A 17,350-nucleotide genomic window follows, 5' to 3' on the forward strand; every position below is an offset into this window, starting at 1 on the left:
CCCCAATATCTTCCTGATGGGAGGTAGGGGTGTATAAAGACTGGATATTCACAGTGAAAATGAGGTGGTTGGAGGGAGGGAATTGGAAGTTGTCAAAATGGTAGAAAACATGAGAGTTGTCCTGGATGTAGGTGGGAAGGGACTGCACAAGGTGAGGCAGGAAAGAGTTGAGTTGTGAGGAGTATTCCAGGTTTTTACAATTTCCAACAGGACTGGCCAGATGGGAAAGGAGGCAGGGTAACGCTGTTAATCAAGAAAGGTATTAAAGTGCCATTGAGGTGATACAGAGGCAGTGGATAGTAACGTAGAAGCGGTTCAAGTTGAAATCATGAATAGCATGGGAAAGAAGACCCAGATGGAAATAGTCTATGGGCTGCCAAAATGTGACCTCTTGATAGGGTGGAGCATAAATGGGAAATATCGAGGACATGTTTGTAACAGAACTGTAAGTATCTTGGGAGGTTTTAATCTATATATCAATCGGACGAACCAAAGTGGCGAGGGTGTCTTAGTAGAACAATTTGTGGAGTTTGTCAGAAAAGTATGTTACAGAAACTACCTGGAAACAAACTGTTTTAGAGTTGGTCATGAATAATGAGGAAGGATTAAGAAGGGATCTTGCGATTAAAGATCCCCTCGGAGTTGGTGACCACGATATGACAGAATTCCAAGTGCAGTTTGAGGGGGTACATCACAGGACCATAACCAGTTTTCAACTTAAATGAGGGCAATTATAATAGTAAGAGGGTGGAATTGTCTAAGGTGAATTAGAAAATAAACAAAGAGACAGGTCAATAGATGAATAGTAGCAAATATTCCAACAGCTGGTCCATAGCACTCAGCGGGAATTTATCCCAATTAGAAAGAGTCACAATTTGTGATTAATAAAGGAGGTCAAGAATAATGTTTAATTGAAAAGTAGTGTAAGGACTAGTGATAGGATAGAGGACTGGGAAGTTTTTAGGATCCAGCAGTGTAAGACTATAAAGCTGATAAGAAGGGAGAAAATTGACTTTGAGAGAAAACTTGCATTTAATATCAAACAAACAGTAAGGGTTTCTGTGGATATATAAATAGGAAAAAAGCAGGTAAGGTCGGTGTGGGACCTGAGCATTGTGAATTAATAACAGGAAACAAAGCAAAGACAGATATGTTAAATCAGTTTTATGCATTGGTATGGAGGATGCTGCAAATATCTCCAAGATAACTGATGGGCGAATTTCAAGTAACTTGTGAACGTCACATTCATGAGGGATAAAGTATTAGAGAAGCTCATGGGGCTGAAGGAGGACAAATCACCAGGACCCGAAGCCTTGCACCCAAGGGTATTAAAGGAAGTGGTTGTGGAGATAGTGGACCCATTGGTTGAAATTTTTAAAAGTTTGCTAAATTCAGGGAAGGTACTAGATGAGATAAGATATCTTTATTAGTCACATGTACATTGAAACACACGGTGAAATGCATCTTCTGCATAGAGTGTTCTGGGGACAGCCCACAAGTGTCGCCACACTTCCGGTGCTAACGTAGCATGCCCACAACTTCCTAACCCGTACGTCTTTGGAATGTGGGAGGAAACCCACGCAGACATGGGGAGAACGTATAAACTCCTTACAGACAGCAGCTGGAATTGAACCCAGGTCGCTGGCGCAGTAATAGTGTTATGCTAACCAATACACTACCATGCCCAAGAGTTGATAGAGGGGAACCTGTAGGTGTAACATATTTAGATTTCCAAAAGGCATTTGACCAGATGTCACAGAAGAGGCTGGTGTATAAATAAACAGCCCAAGGTATTGATGGAAGTGTGTTAGTATGAATTGAAAACTGGCTGTCATATAGAAAGCAGAAAGTTGGAATAAAAGGGTCCTTTTCAGGCTGTTGGGAGTAAATAGTCGAGTATCCCAAGGATCAGTTCTTGGCCCTTTATTATTTACTTTTTGCATTAATAATCTTCTGGAGGGAATGAAATGTAAGGTTTCCAAATTTGCTGATGTGACGAAAAGGTGGAAGGGCATGTTGTGATGAGGACATTGTGATTCTGCACAGAATATAAATAGCTTGAGTGATTGGGTGAAAACCTGGCATATAGAGTTTACTGTCAGGAAATGTGAGGTTGTGCACTTTGGTAAGAAGAATCAAAATACAGAATGCTAGTTAATGGAGAGAGATTGTAAATGAGTGAAGGTCAGAGGGACCTAGATGTTCTAATGCATGAATCACAAAAAGCAGGCAGGTCCAACAAGAAGTTAAGAAGGCAAACAGCATGTTGGCCTTTATTGCAAAGGAGTTGGAGTTTAAGAATAGGGAGATTTTGTTAGAATTGTCGAGGGTGTTAGTAGACCAAAACTGGAATGATGCACAGATTTGGTTCCCTTACCTGAAAGAGGATGTAGTAGCTTTGGAGGCAGTCCAGAGGAGATTCTCCAGGTTAATTCCTGGGATGAGAGGGTTGTCCTATCAAGAGAAGCTAAACAGTTTGACTCTCTATTCAGAAGAATGATGGATGACCATATTCAAGCATGAAAGATCCTAAGGGGGCTTGTTAGGGTAGATGTTGAGATGTTTCAGCTACAAGAGAACATAGCTACAAAGTAAGGGGCCAGTCATTTAAAAGTGGGGTACATTGAGATTAAATTGTTCAATCTGTAGTTACCACTAATTAGAGAGAACTGACATTACATACAAATATGGCTTCAAGACTCAGGTTTTTCACTGCTAGGATCTGGTCTGTTCTGTCATCTGTTCCCACTATGTTACTGCTTCTTAAACATTCCCAACATCTTCATAAGCTAAATTGTGCAGAAACTTCAAAAGGTTAAATGTCTTGCCTTCTTTATACTTCATCTTTGCCTTCACGTGAACATAAAGCAAGCTTGGATTAACAGGAACAGATTGAAGTTTTCTGTTGTTGTTTTGTTTGGTCAACATAAAGACCTTATTTCACAAGAGCTTTGGATTTTTGCGGGATTTTGTGCTTCTGGAAAAGCCAGCATTTAATGCCCCATTTCACATCACCTTAGAAAAGAAGGTGATGAATTACTTTCTTGAACTGCTGCAGTCCTTGTTGTGAATATATACCCAGAATGCAGTTGATGGGGAATTCCAGGATTTTGACCTAATGATAACAAAGGAATACCAAAAGCATTTCCATATCATGAAGGCACATGATTTAGAGGAATTTGCAAGCTGTGAAGTTTCTCTGTGCCTGCTGTCCTTAAATTTTGGGTGGTAGCTGTTTCGGAAGAGCCAGTGAAGAAACCTACGCGATGCACTTTGTAGATGGAAGATTACGCAGCAATCATATATCATTGGATGGAGGGATTGTTTAATGTGTGGATGGGGTATCAAACAATTGCGTTGCTTTCTCTGGAGTACTGTTAAAACTAGACATATTTATGCAATTGCAGAGTATTTTAACACTCTGCTTACTCCTGCCACGTGAATGATGGAAAGGCTTGAGTCACAGAATAGCTCGCCTCTGACCTGCTCTCATAACAAACCATTGTTTCCACAAGTAGATCAAAGTAGAGAAATTTCCATTCGGTTAGTCTGAGATGCATTTCACCTTGCATGAAAACTTAGTGGGTAAAATCTAATGTTACATTTTGGATTTCTCTCTGGAGTAATAATTGGCACAGGATTTTTTTTGTGAGTTAAATATTGAATTCAGTGTACAGGATAATTATTTTTACAGAATTTCTAGTTATACAATGTCTTAGTAAAAATATACAGCTTGGAATACTAGAACACAAATCTAACATGTTCCATTAAAAATATAAGTTAAGTAACCTGAAAATTGTCTTCAGATGACAAACAGAACCAGAAGAAAGCTGTATAGCCTCTTCAGCATGCTTTGCCAAAGTTTAAAGCCATGGTTAATTAGACATCACAATTCCACTTCCCTAACCAATCCCACTGTGCTCTGATTCCCTTAATATTCAAAAATCTATTAATCTCAGTTTGAATATCCTTAATAACATCCATAGGCCTCTGAGGTAGAGAATTCCAAAGACTAGAATATTTGCATAGAGAAATTACTCGTCTTTGTCCTGAATAACTGACTTATTTTAAGACTGCCATCTAGTTCTCGACATTAGCTGGAGGAAACAGCCTCTTGACATGTATCCTGTTAATCCCTGCAAAATCTACCCTGTGATTTGAGTGTTATGCCCTTAATTTACTCACCAAAACACAGAGTTGTATTGTTGATTCTGATACTTCAGAATTTGAAATTGAATTGTATTTTTGTAAATTTTATAACAACTTAAATGTTACAAATATGGCACTAAATATTTTGAATGTAATAAGAAATGACTGGTTTGTGGAAAGACTCTTGAGTTAGATGCATCTCAAAGCAAGCATTTGCTTTCTATACTTACTTTACCAAGCCTAACAAACCATCTCTAACATATCACATGCTCACTTTTAATGTCTTGCAGTGATCTTTCCATTTAGCTATGAATTTGGCTGAAAAAAATGCTAAATTTTGTCCATCTATGGTAATTTCTTGAAGGAAAAGAACATTAATCAACTTGTGCAGGATTGGAGCCCAGGTTCCGGCAAAGGTTACGGATGGAAAACTGAGTCATATGCAATTAGTGTTTAACAACATGAGAAGTATGCTCAGATCATTGAGCAGGTTTATATGTTAAAGATTCAGTACAATACAGAACTTGAAAAGCAAGTTTTTACTGTAGATATTGTACTTCGTACTGGAGTGGGCTATAATTAAGAATGCAAATATTTTCGGTTGTAATTTGTTTACTCAAATTAACTAATCTGTGACTCTCTTTCAAAGAGAAAAGGCTTACTGATGTTGTTAAACACAATCAATAATCCAGAGTGTACCAATAACTTTGGTTCATTAAAACTGTTGAGGGCTTCTCTAAAGGTAAGTGTAAAGTCTACATACCAAGTAATTTGTGTGGTAGACCTGGTGTCTTGAACATAAACACTCTGTCTACTGTCAGCTTCTGTGTAATTATTAGAATTCTTTCCTTCAAGTTGGAAAGGGTTCAAATGCAAACCCAGGACATTATTTCACCAGGATATGTTTATTTTCTGAGAAGGGAGTGCTAACCTTTGAATGAGATAAAACTGTGGGCTGCCTTTAAGGGTGAAGTGCTTCATGTACAGTTTGAGGTACTTTCCCACATAAGGGTAGGCTTGGGGAGGGAGAAACTCAGGTGGATAGGTTTGTGGATTATAGGCAGATGGAAATGGGAAAGGTGAACCAAGGAAAAGAGAACCTAGATGGTCTGGTAGGAGTGGGAAAGTAACACGGGGAGTGGGTTATCTGAAATTGGAAAATTCACTGTTCACACCATTGAGTTGCAGGGTACCCTAGTTCTTCTAGTTTACGTTTGGCCTCACTGTGGCAGTGGAGAAGGCCAAGGACAGACAGGTCAGTATGGGAATAGGAAGGGGAGTTGAAGTGACATGCATACAGAAGCCAAAGAAGGCCACTGTGGACAAAGCATGTACTTTGCAAAACAGTCGCCTGTTCTACACTTGGTCTTGTCAATATAGAGGAGGTCACAGCAAGAACACCAAATGCAATAGATGAGGTTGAAGGAGCTGTATGTGAATATTTGCCTCACCTGAAAGGGATGTTTAGTTTCTGGATGGTGGTGAGGGAGGTGGGAATTAATCCAGAGTTCCTTGGATGAGGAAAGAGATACAAGGGAAGATGAAGCACAAAGAGGCGTCATATGATGAGAGAAAATCAACAAATTGCAGATGCCAGAAACCTGAAATAAAAACATCTGATTAAGGGTCTTCATCCTGAAACATTAACTCTGGTTCTCTTTCCACAAATGCTGCTTGATCTGCGGAGTATTTCCAGCATTGTTTATGACAAGTGTTGGATTGTAAATACCACCGAGAACCAGCCTAATTACAAAAGAGTTGCAGAGGAAATGAAAATTAAAATGAGAGAGGGTGAGAGAGGCAGAAACCATATGAGGGGAGATAAATTGCCAACATAAAGTTGGAACCTTAGGTATATAAGTAATAAAAGGCTAGTATATGGAGGAGTGGTTACAATGAAGATTTTTACTGAGGGCATTGTTAAGATACTAAGTGAATAATTTGCACTTCTCTTTGACAGGAAAGCCGGCTTTTCCATAGTAATAGTGAAGGAAGAGAAAATTGGGACAGTGCATAATTAAAAATTTACAGCATGGAAGTATTAGAAAAGTTGGCTCAACCTAAAGTAGATAAGTCACCAGGACTGGATGGGATGCTTCCTTGATTTTCAGGGAACTATAGGAAGAAATCATATGGACACTGCCCATAATCTTTCAATGCTCTTTGGGTATGGGGTGGTGCAACAGAACTGGAGAGTGTTAAATGTTACTTCTCTGTTCAAAAAAGGGAGTGAGCATTAGCCCAGCAACTACAGGCCTATCAGTTTAAACTTGGTGGTGGGAAAGCTTTTCAAAACATAGATTTGGGGCAAGCCAGCAAATTATGTTTAACCAATTTGATAGAATTTTTTGTTGAGGTAACAAGATAGAGTTGATGAGGATAATGGAGTTGCTATGGTGAACATGGACTTCCAGAAGGCTTTTGATAAAGATGCTACATGATAGGCTTATCCGCAAAGTTGGAACACATGGCATAAAAGATTTATTGATGGCAAAGATACGGACCTGGCTAAATAACAGACAACAGGTGGTAGTGGTGATTATTTTTTTTCAGACCGCAAGGTGAATAATTATGTTCCCTTACAATCACTGCTTAAGGCCATTCCATTTTTTGACATGTACTAATGACATAGACTTGGGGGTGAAGCCACAATTTCTAAATTTGTAGATGACATAAAACTTGGTATTGTGAACTGTGAAGAGGATGGTGACAGATTGCAGCAGGATAATGCCACACATCTGTCCAGGCTAGTAGAATGGATGGATGTGTGGTATTTGATTTAATGCAGAAAAATGTGAGGTGATGGTAGGAAGAATAAGCAGAGATGATATATACAGTGTATAAAGGAGATCATTTGAAAAGGTGTGAAGGAGCAGAGGTTATATATGCACAAATCATCGAAGTTGAGAAGGCAAGTTGAGAAGGTGGTTAATAAGATGTACACAATTTTGGGTTTATTAATGAAGGTATAAAGGCAGGAAGTCATGCTGAACCTTTATAAAACATGGGTGTGGCCTAACAAGAGCATTGTGTTCAATTTTGGTTAGCACATTATAGAAAGGATGCGACAGCTTTATAGAAGGCTGAGGGGAGATTTGAATGACATTTATTAAATGCTGGGAGGCCTGGACAGAGTCGATAGTAGGAAGCTGCTTCCTTTAGTGGAGGGATTGAGAACTAGAAGTCACTATTGTGAAACAAAGGGAAGAGAATTAAGAATGACGAGGAAAATCTTTATGCAGTGTGTGGTTGGAATCTGGAGTGCACCTTGTGCGGATGTGGTGGAGGCAGGTTCTATTGTTGCCTTTAAAAGGGAATTGGATAAATATTTACAGCGTGGTAACAGGCCCTTCCGGCCCAATGAGTCCACGCCACCCATTTTTTAAACCCAAATTAACCTACCCGTACGTCTTTTGGAATGTGGGAGGAAACTGGAGCAGCCGGTGGAAACCCATGCAGACACGGGAGAACATACAAACTCCTTACAGATAGTGACGGGAATCGAACCCCGATCGCTGGCGCTGTAATAACGTCGTGCTAACCGCTACGCTACCGTGCCGCCCCAAAGAAAAATTTGCAAGGCTATGGAGAAAGGGCTAAGGGCTGAAACAAGCGAGCTGTTCTGACATGATGGACCAAATGGCTGCTGCTTGTGCAGTAACAGTTCTATAATCCAAGTGTAGCAGCTGCTACCGTGATGCGAGAATAAAGACGAGTCTGCAAGCTGTAGAACAAGACTGATTTATTTACCCGCCTTGTGCGGGCCTTTTAAGCGGCGCGGTTCCCGCCCTCCAAAACTGGAAATGACGTATGCGCTACGTCATCAAAACTTTTTGCACGTGCGGGTTCTCCCCCATCGCTCGGGGAAGACGAAGGCCCAGCACCATCTTGGGCCTCGCCGCTCTGACGATGCGCGCCCCGACTGCCGAGCCGGTTTGCTTGCGCGGACGGTGAGTCACCACACACACACACCCCACCCCAGAACCAGCGATATGGTCCCCAAAGTTCACGGGCTGTGCTAGCTGTTCCTTGGGTGGTCGACCTCTGCGTCGTGGTGTTGGGACCTCGACCGGTTGTTGTAGGTCTAAATGGGCCGGTTTGAGGCGGTCCGTCGTGAAGACTTCTTCCTTGCCCCCAATGTCCAAAATAAAGGTGGATCCATTATTTCTGATGATCTGGAACGGCCCCTCGTATGGTCGTTGCAACGGTGCCCGTGGTGTGCTCCTGTGAACGAAAACGAACTTACAGTCTCGTAGTTCCTTGGGCACACAGGATGGGGACTGACCATGTCGCGAAGTGGGAATCTGTGCCAAGCTGCCGAGCCTCTCGCGCAGTCTTCCTAGGACTGCCGCGGGTTGTTCCTCTTGCCCCCTAAGGGCGGGTATGATCTCCCCTGGGACGACCAGGGGCACACCGTACACGAGTTCAGCTGATGAAGCGTGGAGATCCTCCTCGGGGGCAGTGTGTATGCCGAGCAGGACCCAAGGAAGTTCGTCGACTCAGGACCTTTCAGGCGAGCCATCAGGCTGATTTCAGATGGCGGTGGAAACGTTCTACCAACCCGTTTGACTGAGGGTGGTAGGCCGTGGTGGTGTGCAGCTGTGTTCCTAGCATGTTTGCTAGTGCAGACCATAGGCTGGAAGTAAACTGGGCGCCTCTGACTGAAGTGATGTGGACCGGAACACCGAAGCCTGAGACCCAAGTTGTGAGCAGCGCCCGGGCGCAGGAATCGGTCGCGATGTCTGAAAGAGGGGTTGCCTCTGGCCACCTTGTGAACCGGTCCACGATGGTAAGGAGGTACGGCGCTCCTCTTGAAACAGGCAGGGGACCAACGAGGTCGACGTGAATGTGTTCGAACCTTCTACGGGTAGGCTGGAACTGTGGCGGGACCTTGGTGTGTCGTTGGATTTTTGATGTCTGGCAGCGCGGACAAGTCTTGGCCCACTCACTGACCTGTTTGTGCAGGCCGTGCCAGACGAACTTACTGGCGACTAGTCAGACAGTCAATCTGATGGACAGGTGCGCCAACCCATGTACCGAGTCGAAAACGCATTTTCGCCAGGCTGCAGGAACTATAGGGCGGGGCTGACCTGTTGCAACGTCGCACAGGAGGGTCCGTTGACCTGGGCCAACTATGAAATCTTGGAGCTGCAGGCCTGAGACTGCGGTTCTGTAGCTGGGCAGCTCGTCATCGGCTTGCTGTGCGTCAGCCAGGGCCGTGAAGTCTACACCCAGGGACAGGCTGTGGATGGTCAGTCTGGAGAGCATGTCAGCAACGACATTGTCCTTTCCAGAGACATGTTGGATATCTGTTGTGAACTCGGAAATGTAGGACAAATGTCGATGCTGGTGGGCTGACCAGGGAGCGGAGACCTTAGAGAAGGTGAAAGACAATGGCTTGTGGTCAGTGAAAGGCCTGCCTTCTTAAAAAGTACTGGAAATGCCGGATCGCCAGGTACAATGCTAGTAGTTCTCGATCAAAGGCGCTGTATTTATGTTCGGGTGGCCTAAGGTGCCTGCTGAAAAACGCCAAGGGTTGCCAACGGCCTTCAATTAGTCGTACCGGTACCCCACCGACCGCAGTGTTAGATGTGTCCACCGTGAGGGCGGTTGGGACGTCTGTCCTGGGGTGTACCAACATCACAGCGTCTGCTAGGGCTTCTTTGGCCTTAACGAAGGCAGCCGTGGCCTCGTCGTTCCAGGCGATGTCCTTGCCCTTGCCAGACATCAGTGAGAACAAAGGGCGCATGATATGGGCTGCTGCAGGGATGAAACGATGGTAAAAGTTGACCATCCCAACGTGTTGGGGTGGGCAAAATGGCGGATAGCGTCTTCCTTGATGGGTAGGGGTGTTGCTCCCTCGCTGGTGATTCTGTGGTCGAGAAAATCGATAGAGTCGAGGCCGAATTGGTACTTGGCTGGGTTGATAGTGAGGCCGAAATCACTGAGGCGGGAGTACATTTGGCGGAGGTGGGAAAGGTGTTCTTGGTGGTTACGGCTGGCGATGAGAATGTCATCTAAATAAATGAACACGAAATCCAGGTCGCGGCCTACCACGTCCGTCAGCTGCTGGAAGGTCTGTGCGGCATTCTTAAGGCCGAATGGCATTCAAAGGAATTCGAAGAGACCGAACGGAGTGATGAGCACAGTTTTGGGGACGTCGTTAGGGTGTACCGGGATTTGGTGGTATCCCCGGATGAGGTCCACCTTGGAGAAAATGTGGGCCCCGTGTAGGTTTGCCACAAAGTCCTGGATATGAGGGACGGGATAGCGGTCTGGGGTGGTGGCGTCTTCCAGCCTGCGGTAGTCGCCACAGGGCCTCCACCCGCTGGTGGCTTTGGGGACCATGCGCAGGGGGGAGGCCCAGGGGCTTTCTGACCTGTGAACGATCCCCAGCTCGTCCATGCGGCGGAACTCCTCCTTCGCCAGGTGGAGCTTGTCTGGAGGTAGTTGTCGTGCTCGGGCGTGAAGGGGTGGCCCTGTCGTGGTGATGTGGTGCCGCACCCCATGTTTGGGCATCAAATTCGTGAACTGAGGTGCCAGAATTGATGGGAACTCGGCTAGGAGCTTGGTGAACTCGTTGCCAGACAGGGAAACGGAGTCCAGGTGCAGGGCTGGTAGGCTGGCTTCTCCCAGAGAGTAAGTTTGGAAGGTTCTGGAGTGCACTAGCCGTTTCCCTCGTAGGTCGACTAACAGGTCGTGGGCCCGGAGGAAGTCGGCTTTCAGGAGTGGCTGGGCAGTGGCAGCAAGGGTAAAGTTCCAGGTGAAACGGCTGTTGTCGTATTGTAATTGGATTGTACGGGTACCAAAAGTTCATATCGTTGTACTGTTTGCAGCTTTGAGGGCAGGTCCCTGTTGCCTACTGCAAGTGTCGTGGCCGGCCGGAGGTAAAACACTGATCTCTGCTCCAGTATCAACAAGGAAACGAATGAATAGGAGGCTGTGTTGGTGGCCAGCCACCGTAGCCATCAGCGGCGACTGGCCTTGGCGTTTCCCTGAAACTTGCAGGGTGGGCGGCATCGACGGGCCTCCGCGCCCCACCTCTGATGGTAGAAACACAGCTGGTCGTCAGTGTCTTCGTCTATGTTTCTGGGGTGTGGTCGCTCGGCTGCTGGGACTGGTTTAGGTAGGCGTTGGGCATGATCTGTCCCCCAGGCCATCGAGATGAAGCAGGCGGGCAGCGCGCTCACGACGGGAGAGGCCGAAGGTCCGAATGAGAAGGGCCTTGAAAGCCGGGTTACTTATCTTCCTCCAGAGGAGACTGAATGAAGTCTCCAACCTGGGCGACTGTCTCCTGGTCCAGGGAGCTGACCACGTGGTAGTACCATGTGGAGTCGGAGGTGATCTGCCACAGTTGGAACTGGGCTTCGGCCTGGTCGAACTACACGCGGGGCCGAAGCATCCAAAAGGTGGGCAGCTTAAGTGCCACTGCGTTGGCTGCCGCGTTGTCGGTCATTGTGTGGGCCCAAAATCCGTTTGGACCACCGGGGTCACCAATGGTAGCGGCTGCTACCGCGATGCAAGAATAAAGACACGAGTCTGCAAGCTGTAGGATAAGACTGATTTATTTACCCGCCTTGCGCAAGCCTTTTAAGCGGCGCGGTTCCTGCCCTCCGAAAATGGAAATGACGTACATGCTACGTCATCAAAACTTTTCGCGCGCGTGGGTTCTCCCCCGTCGCTTGGGGAAGATGAAGGCCCAGTTCCATCTTGGGCCTCGCCGCTCTGACAACGCTCGCCCTGACCGCTGAGCCAGTTCGCTTGCGCGGACGGTGAGTCGCCACACAGGTACCATTTTAGTAATTAAAGTTAAATATTATTTAAAGAAGCAATGGAATATTTGGTCTTACTTCGATATCATGAAAAAAAAATGGCCATTCATCACAAGGTTTTGTGGAAGTTTGGTATGTCCAAAGTGACACATCACATTTGAAATCGTTTTCCAGAAATTCTTTCTAGTGAAGTATCATTTTTAAAATATCATAGGTTGCAAATGTAAGTGTCAATTAAAAAGTCAAGTGCTGAACCTGAACTATGATGCATGTCTGCTTTTATACCAGTTCTTTTGATTTACTAATTTTAACTTTCTTCCCCAATTTCAGTATGGCAGTTGATGGGTTTGGTCAGCCAGTTAACTTTCCTGGGCGTCCAGTCACAGCCTATGGTTACCGTCCAGATGATCCTTACCTCTATCCATTTGGAACCAGATAAGCTCAGCAAGAAATATTTATTAATGCTTTTGTAACACTCCTTGTACATAACTGCATGTGTAACGTACTGTGGTTCTTTGTTGGTACTGCATAGTGTCAGAGCTAAGATGTGAATTACATTTATACATGTAACAGTCCAATGTCCTGACTGAAATATATTAGCGGTATTTGGATTATTTAATGTGCTTTCTGCTTTTATCCTTCTGAAACACTGGATGAGTCTCAAGACCGTAACTGGAATGAAGTCTCCAATATACATATTGTAGTCTTAAATAAGTCATTTCTATAACTAATAACTTGCTATTTAAATTATGGGATCTCAGTTTGTTAATCTGAAAATGTTTCATTATAGCAATTTTACCTTTAAAGCTGTTTACTACAACAAGCAGTATTTAAAATTGTTTCTTATTTTCAGAAATGATTACACAAAATACAGAGCCATATTCGTAGTTTTAAATAACATGAATTGTGTCTAATTGTAGTTTATTACACTTCTGTTTGTTCCACATCCAGTATGCTTGTTTCTATTTATTTTTGCATTACTGCAATCCATGAACAAATGCGGATTAAACAGATTTGGCAGAATTGTTTGTTTGGCATTATAGCAACCTATGAAATTAATAAATGAGAAAATAAACAGGCAAAATCATGTTTGTGCTGCTCTTCTCTTTCAGTGGTATATCTCTAAATAAGAACTTTATCCTTTGGTTTCAGAGTAGACGACTTACTGGATACATGACCCTTGGTCAAAATTGGGAAAATTTCCCAGCAGATTTCCAGCATCTGCAGCTTTTTATTTTCATTTACTATGCAAGATGCTTGTTCTTTGTGTCTGAAGAAGGAGATAACTTGGCTGCAGGTGGGTGCGATCACAGTGTTTAGATTCTTCCCTGTGGGAGAGAAATCTCAAGACATTCGTCCAAGTCTGCCCATGACGTCTCAGCAATCCCTTCACTGAGTACTTGGACTTCCTTTAGTCTCAATCCACACCAGCTACTAAGAGTTGCTCAATGAACAATTTTGTTCTGGGAAGAATAGTGGTGTGCCTGTTTCACTTTGTGATTATTAAGATAAATAGGTCTTGTCACACCATATGAATTCCCTTCTAATGATGGAGGATTCCTCATCTAAAAATTGCCAGTGCATGTTCTTTAGCATTTCTAACATAGCAAATGGCCAGTTTGACAAACAAGTACTTCTGAAAGTAAGAGGATTATCCAGACCATCTGATTTTTAAGTTGTGCAAATGGCTTGCACAACTTAACTACAATGTAGATTTTTTTTGTACGTGAATCCCACGAACTTGGCTGATAAACTGAGACCATCCACCTATCCATCTATGTTTGATATGTCTAAACAAAATGTGTGCAGAATTTCCGGAGACTTGAACTGTTTTTAGATTCTTTGAGAATATTGCAGGTGTGTTTGATGGAAGCAGGTCTCAAATGTGGAAATGAAAAAACAAAGCTCGACCTAGAGCTGTAGAAACTTGGATCCACCACCTGTATGTGTTTGGTCACTTGCACTGCAACAGCTAGGTCTTCTGGTGGCCACCCACTTCAATTCCACATCCCACTCCCATACTGACACGTCTATCCATGGCCTCCTCTACTGCCATGTTGAGGCCAGATGCAGACTGGAGGAACAACACCTTGTATTCCGCCTTGGGAGTCTCCAACCGGATGGCCTCAACATCGATTTCTCTAACTTCCAGTAACTCCACCCCTTTTTCTTCCCCCACTCATTTGTCTTCCCTTATTCCTGTGGCTCTCTTACACCGCCTTGATGACCTGCCCATCTCCTCTCCTCTTCCATCCTTTATTCCATGGTCCACGCCCTCTCCTACTGGATTACTTCTTCAGCCCTTTGCCTCTTACCTACCACCTCCCAGCTTACTACATCTCCCCCCCCCACCCATCCCCCTCTCACCTGGATTCACCTATCACCTGAACTCACCTATCACCTGCCTGCGTGTGCTCCTCCCCTCCCCCCCCTTCTTATTCAGGCTTCTTCTTTTCCAGTCCTGATGAAGGGTCTTGGCCTGAAACATCAACTGTTTATTTCCCCTCCATGGATGCTGCCTGACCTGCTGAGTTCCTCCAGCACTTTTTGTGTATTGCTCCACAGCTCATGTATTGAGAAGCCTCAGAGATCAAATAATTCTAGAAGAGCAGAGTTCACAAAATCAACTGAGGTAAGGAAGTGCACATCTGTTTAAGAGCAAAAAAAACCCTCAATGCTTTGACACATTAATCTATACCATAACATTTGGAAATAAGATATGTAGAAGCAGTTCAGGTTTTTAAGGGAGAGAAAGGAACAACAAAGGGGAATCAAATTTCAGGAAAACTAAACTTGACTGAAAAATGATGAGTTCCCTCTAAATGCAATAATTGCAATACATTGAAATTTAATTGAGCAAGAGATTTGTGCTTAAAACCAATATAATTGCATTGACTTAAGTAAATAATTTTAATTTTTATTCAATAAACAGGAGTATTGTTAATGTTGTCAGTGAAATGCATCGAACCAGACCTGTAGGTTTTACATGCCTTTATTTGGTACCAATGTATGACTGTAAGGGAGATAAATGAGTCTCTCCCAGATAATCAAAATACATGGTGTTTTATATAGTTTTGACACAATAGTAATGAATAACAACCTAGCAATGCTTATGACCATGTTAGAATGGGGCTAGTGTGCAGGTGGCTCCTTGAGACGTCCCCTTGTCGCATGCATAATTTTGAGGTAAAGAGCTTCCATTGTAACAGCACCTCATAGTCCACCTTGGTAGTCTCCAACCCGATGGCCTCAATATCGATAAGATATCTTTATTAGTCACAATGTACATCAAAACACATAGTGAAATGCATCTCTTTGTGTAGGGTGTTCTGGGGTCAGCCCGCAAGTGTCGCCACGCTTCCAGTGCCAACATAGCACGCCCAAAACTTCCTAACCCATACATCTTTGGAATGTGGGAGGAAACTGGAGCACCCGGAGGAAACCCATGGAGACACGGGGAGAATGTACAAACTCCTTACTGACAGTGGCCAGAATTGAACCCAGGTTACTGGCGCTGTAAAGCATTACGCTAACTACTACTTATATTCTCTCAGATTTCCATTGGCAAGGAAGTGTTGGGCATTACTACTTTAAAATAGAAGACTGTGCCCCACTGCAGTTTGCATTTTTACTTGCACCTTAATGACTGGGATGTTTAAGCTCTAATTTCTTGTGAATTTATCAGTTTGACTTGTCGAGGAAAAATAGGAAGAGGTTAGGAGTGGCAGGACACCATTATTTAAAAATGGTGATAGTTGGCAAATGTTGATTTATAAAGGGATCTCAGTGTACTAGTTGCTGAAAGCAAACATGCAGATGTACCAAGCAGTATGTTGGCCTTCATTGCAAGAAGTTTTAGGTAAAGAGCAGGAATGTTTTGCTCTAATTATATAGGGCCTTGGAGAGACCACACCTGGAGCATATCTGGGAAAGGATATACTTTCCAGAGAGGGAGTGCAGCAAAGGGTCACCTGTCTGATTCCTGGGCAAGTAGAATTTGTCAATATTGAGGAGAGCTTGGGTTAACTATTCACTGAGTTTTGGAAGAATGAAAAAGTATAAAATTCTAACACAGCTGGGCATATGGGATGTGGTAGGGATGTTTCCCTTGGCAAGGGAATCTAGCACAAGGGTTCTGGGCAAGACATTTAGGAGTGGACCAAGGGGATAGAGGGTAGTGTATCTGTGGAACCAGTGGTGGAGGCCACATTGCTGAGTATATTTAAGGAGGTAGGTAGATACATATCTAGACACTTGCAGTTCTTTCAATCTAATGTACTGCATTCACAATGTTGTCGTCTCTGCATTGGAGATTGGGTGACCACTTTGCAGAGTGGAACAGCCAGTTTTGGTCAACAAGACAAATCAGAGCTTCCTGGTGCCTGTCGGGTTAACTCTACATCCCTCTCCCACTTTGACCTATGGTCTTCTGCTCTGTATTAATGAGGACCAATGCGAGTTTGAGGAACAGTATCTCATCTTCCTTCCGGGCACATTGCAGCCTTCCAGACTCTTAAATTCAAGATTCAAATTCTTACAGATTCTATATCAAATTCCGCAGAATTCACTTTCTCTAAATTTATCAAAACTGGTGATTTCTGTAGCTGGTTGTTGGTTTCCTTCTGGAGCTCCAATTTCTTCCCACATCCCCAAGATATGTGGATTGGTAGGTTAATTGGCCACTATAAATTACTCCTAATATGCATGTAAGTGATAGAATCTGAGGAGAGCTGATGGGAACATGAAGAGAATAAAATAAGATTTGTGTAAGTGGGCATTTGATGGCTAGTGCAGACTCTTGTGGGCCAAGGGGCTGTTTCCATACAGTATGATTCAGTTCATAGCTTTTGTTAATTTTCTCTCTTTCTACCTGCTTCCATTAACCCTTACTGGATGACCTCTACAATTTATCCCCATGGCAGCCTGGCAACACCTTGTCAGAAATATGCCTTTGTCCCATCCATCCCTCCTCACCCTCACTGCAACTTAAAACTGACATGTTTTCTCTCTTTCCGAATTCTGACAAAGGGTCTTCCATCTGAAACTTTAAATCCACTCCTCTTTCGGCAAATGCTGCCTGGCCTGTTGAGTGTTTCCACTATTTTAGAGTTCTTGTACAGTTTAGAAACAGGCCTTTTGGCCCACCCTATATATACCAACACCAAACCTATGTAAACTATTTCCATGCCTGTATTAATTCTTTATCTTCTATGCCTTGTTTATTCAAGTACCTGTCCAGATGTCTCTTCAATGTTGTTACATTCCTGCCTCCAGCACTTCCTCTGGCAGCTCACTTAAGATACCAACTACTCTGTGTGAAAAATTTACCCCTCAGATCCTCTTTGAACCTCCTCCCTCTCACCTTAAACCTATGCCTTCTAGTTGTAAACATCCCTACCATGTTTCCCATGGCTATTTATCCCATGCCT

At 43.9% G+C, this 17,350-nt stretch overlaps 1 protein-coding gene across 1 annotated transcript in view; it reads left to right on the forward strand.

Moving 5' to 3' along the window:
- kifap3a (kinesin-associated protein 3a) overlaps window positions 1-13,008 on the forward strand; it is a 157,850-nt gene extending 144,842 nt beyond the window's left edge. Inside the window, exon 20 of the mRNA XM_052011585.1 lies at window positions 12,252-13,008. Within this exon, the coding sequence (XP_051867545.1) occupies window positions 12,252-12,360 (109 nt within the window). The 3' untranslated portion in view covers window positions 12,361-13,008. The remainder of the gene's footprint in view (window positions 1-12,251) is intronic.
- The last annotated feature ends 4,342 nt before the right edge of the window (window positions 13,009-17,350 follow it).

The sequence above is a fragment of the Pristis pectinata genome, chromosome 3, assembly GCF_009764475.1.
Source record: "Pristis pectinata isolate sPriPec2 chromosome 3, sPriPec2.1.pri, whole genome shotgun sequence".
Taxonomy (NCBI): Eukaryota; Metazoa; Chordata; class Chondrichthyes; order Rhinopristiformes; family Pristidae; genus Pristis; species Pristis pectinata.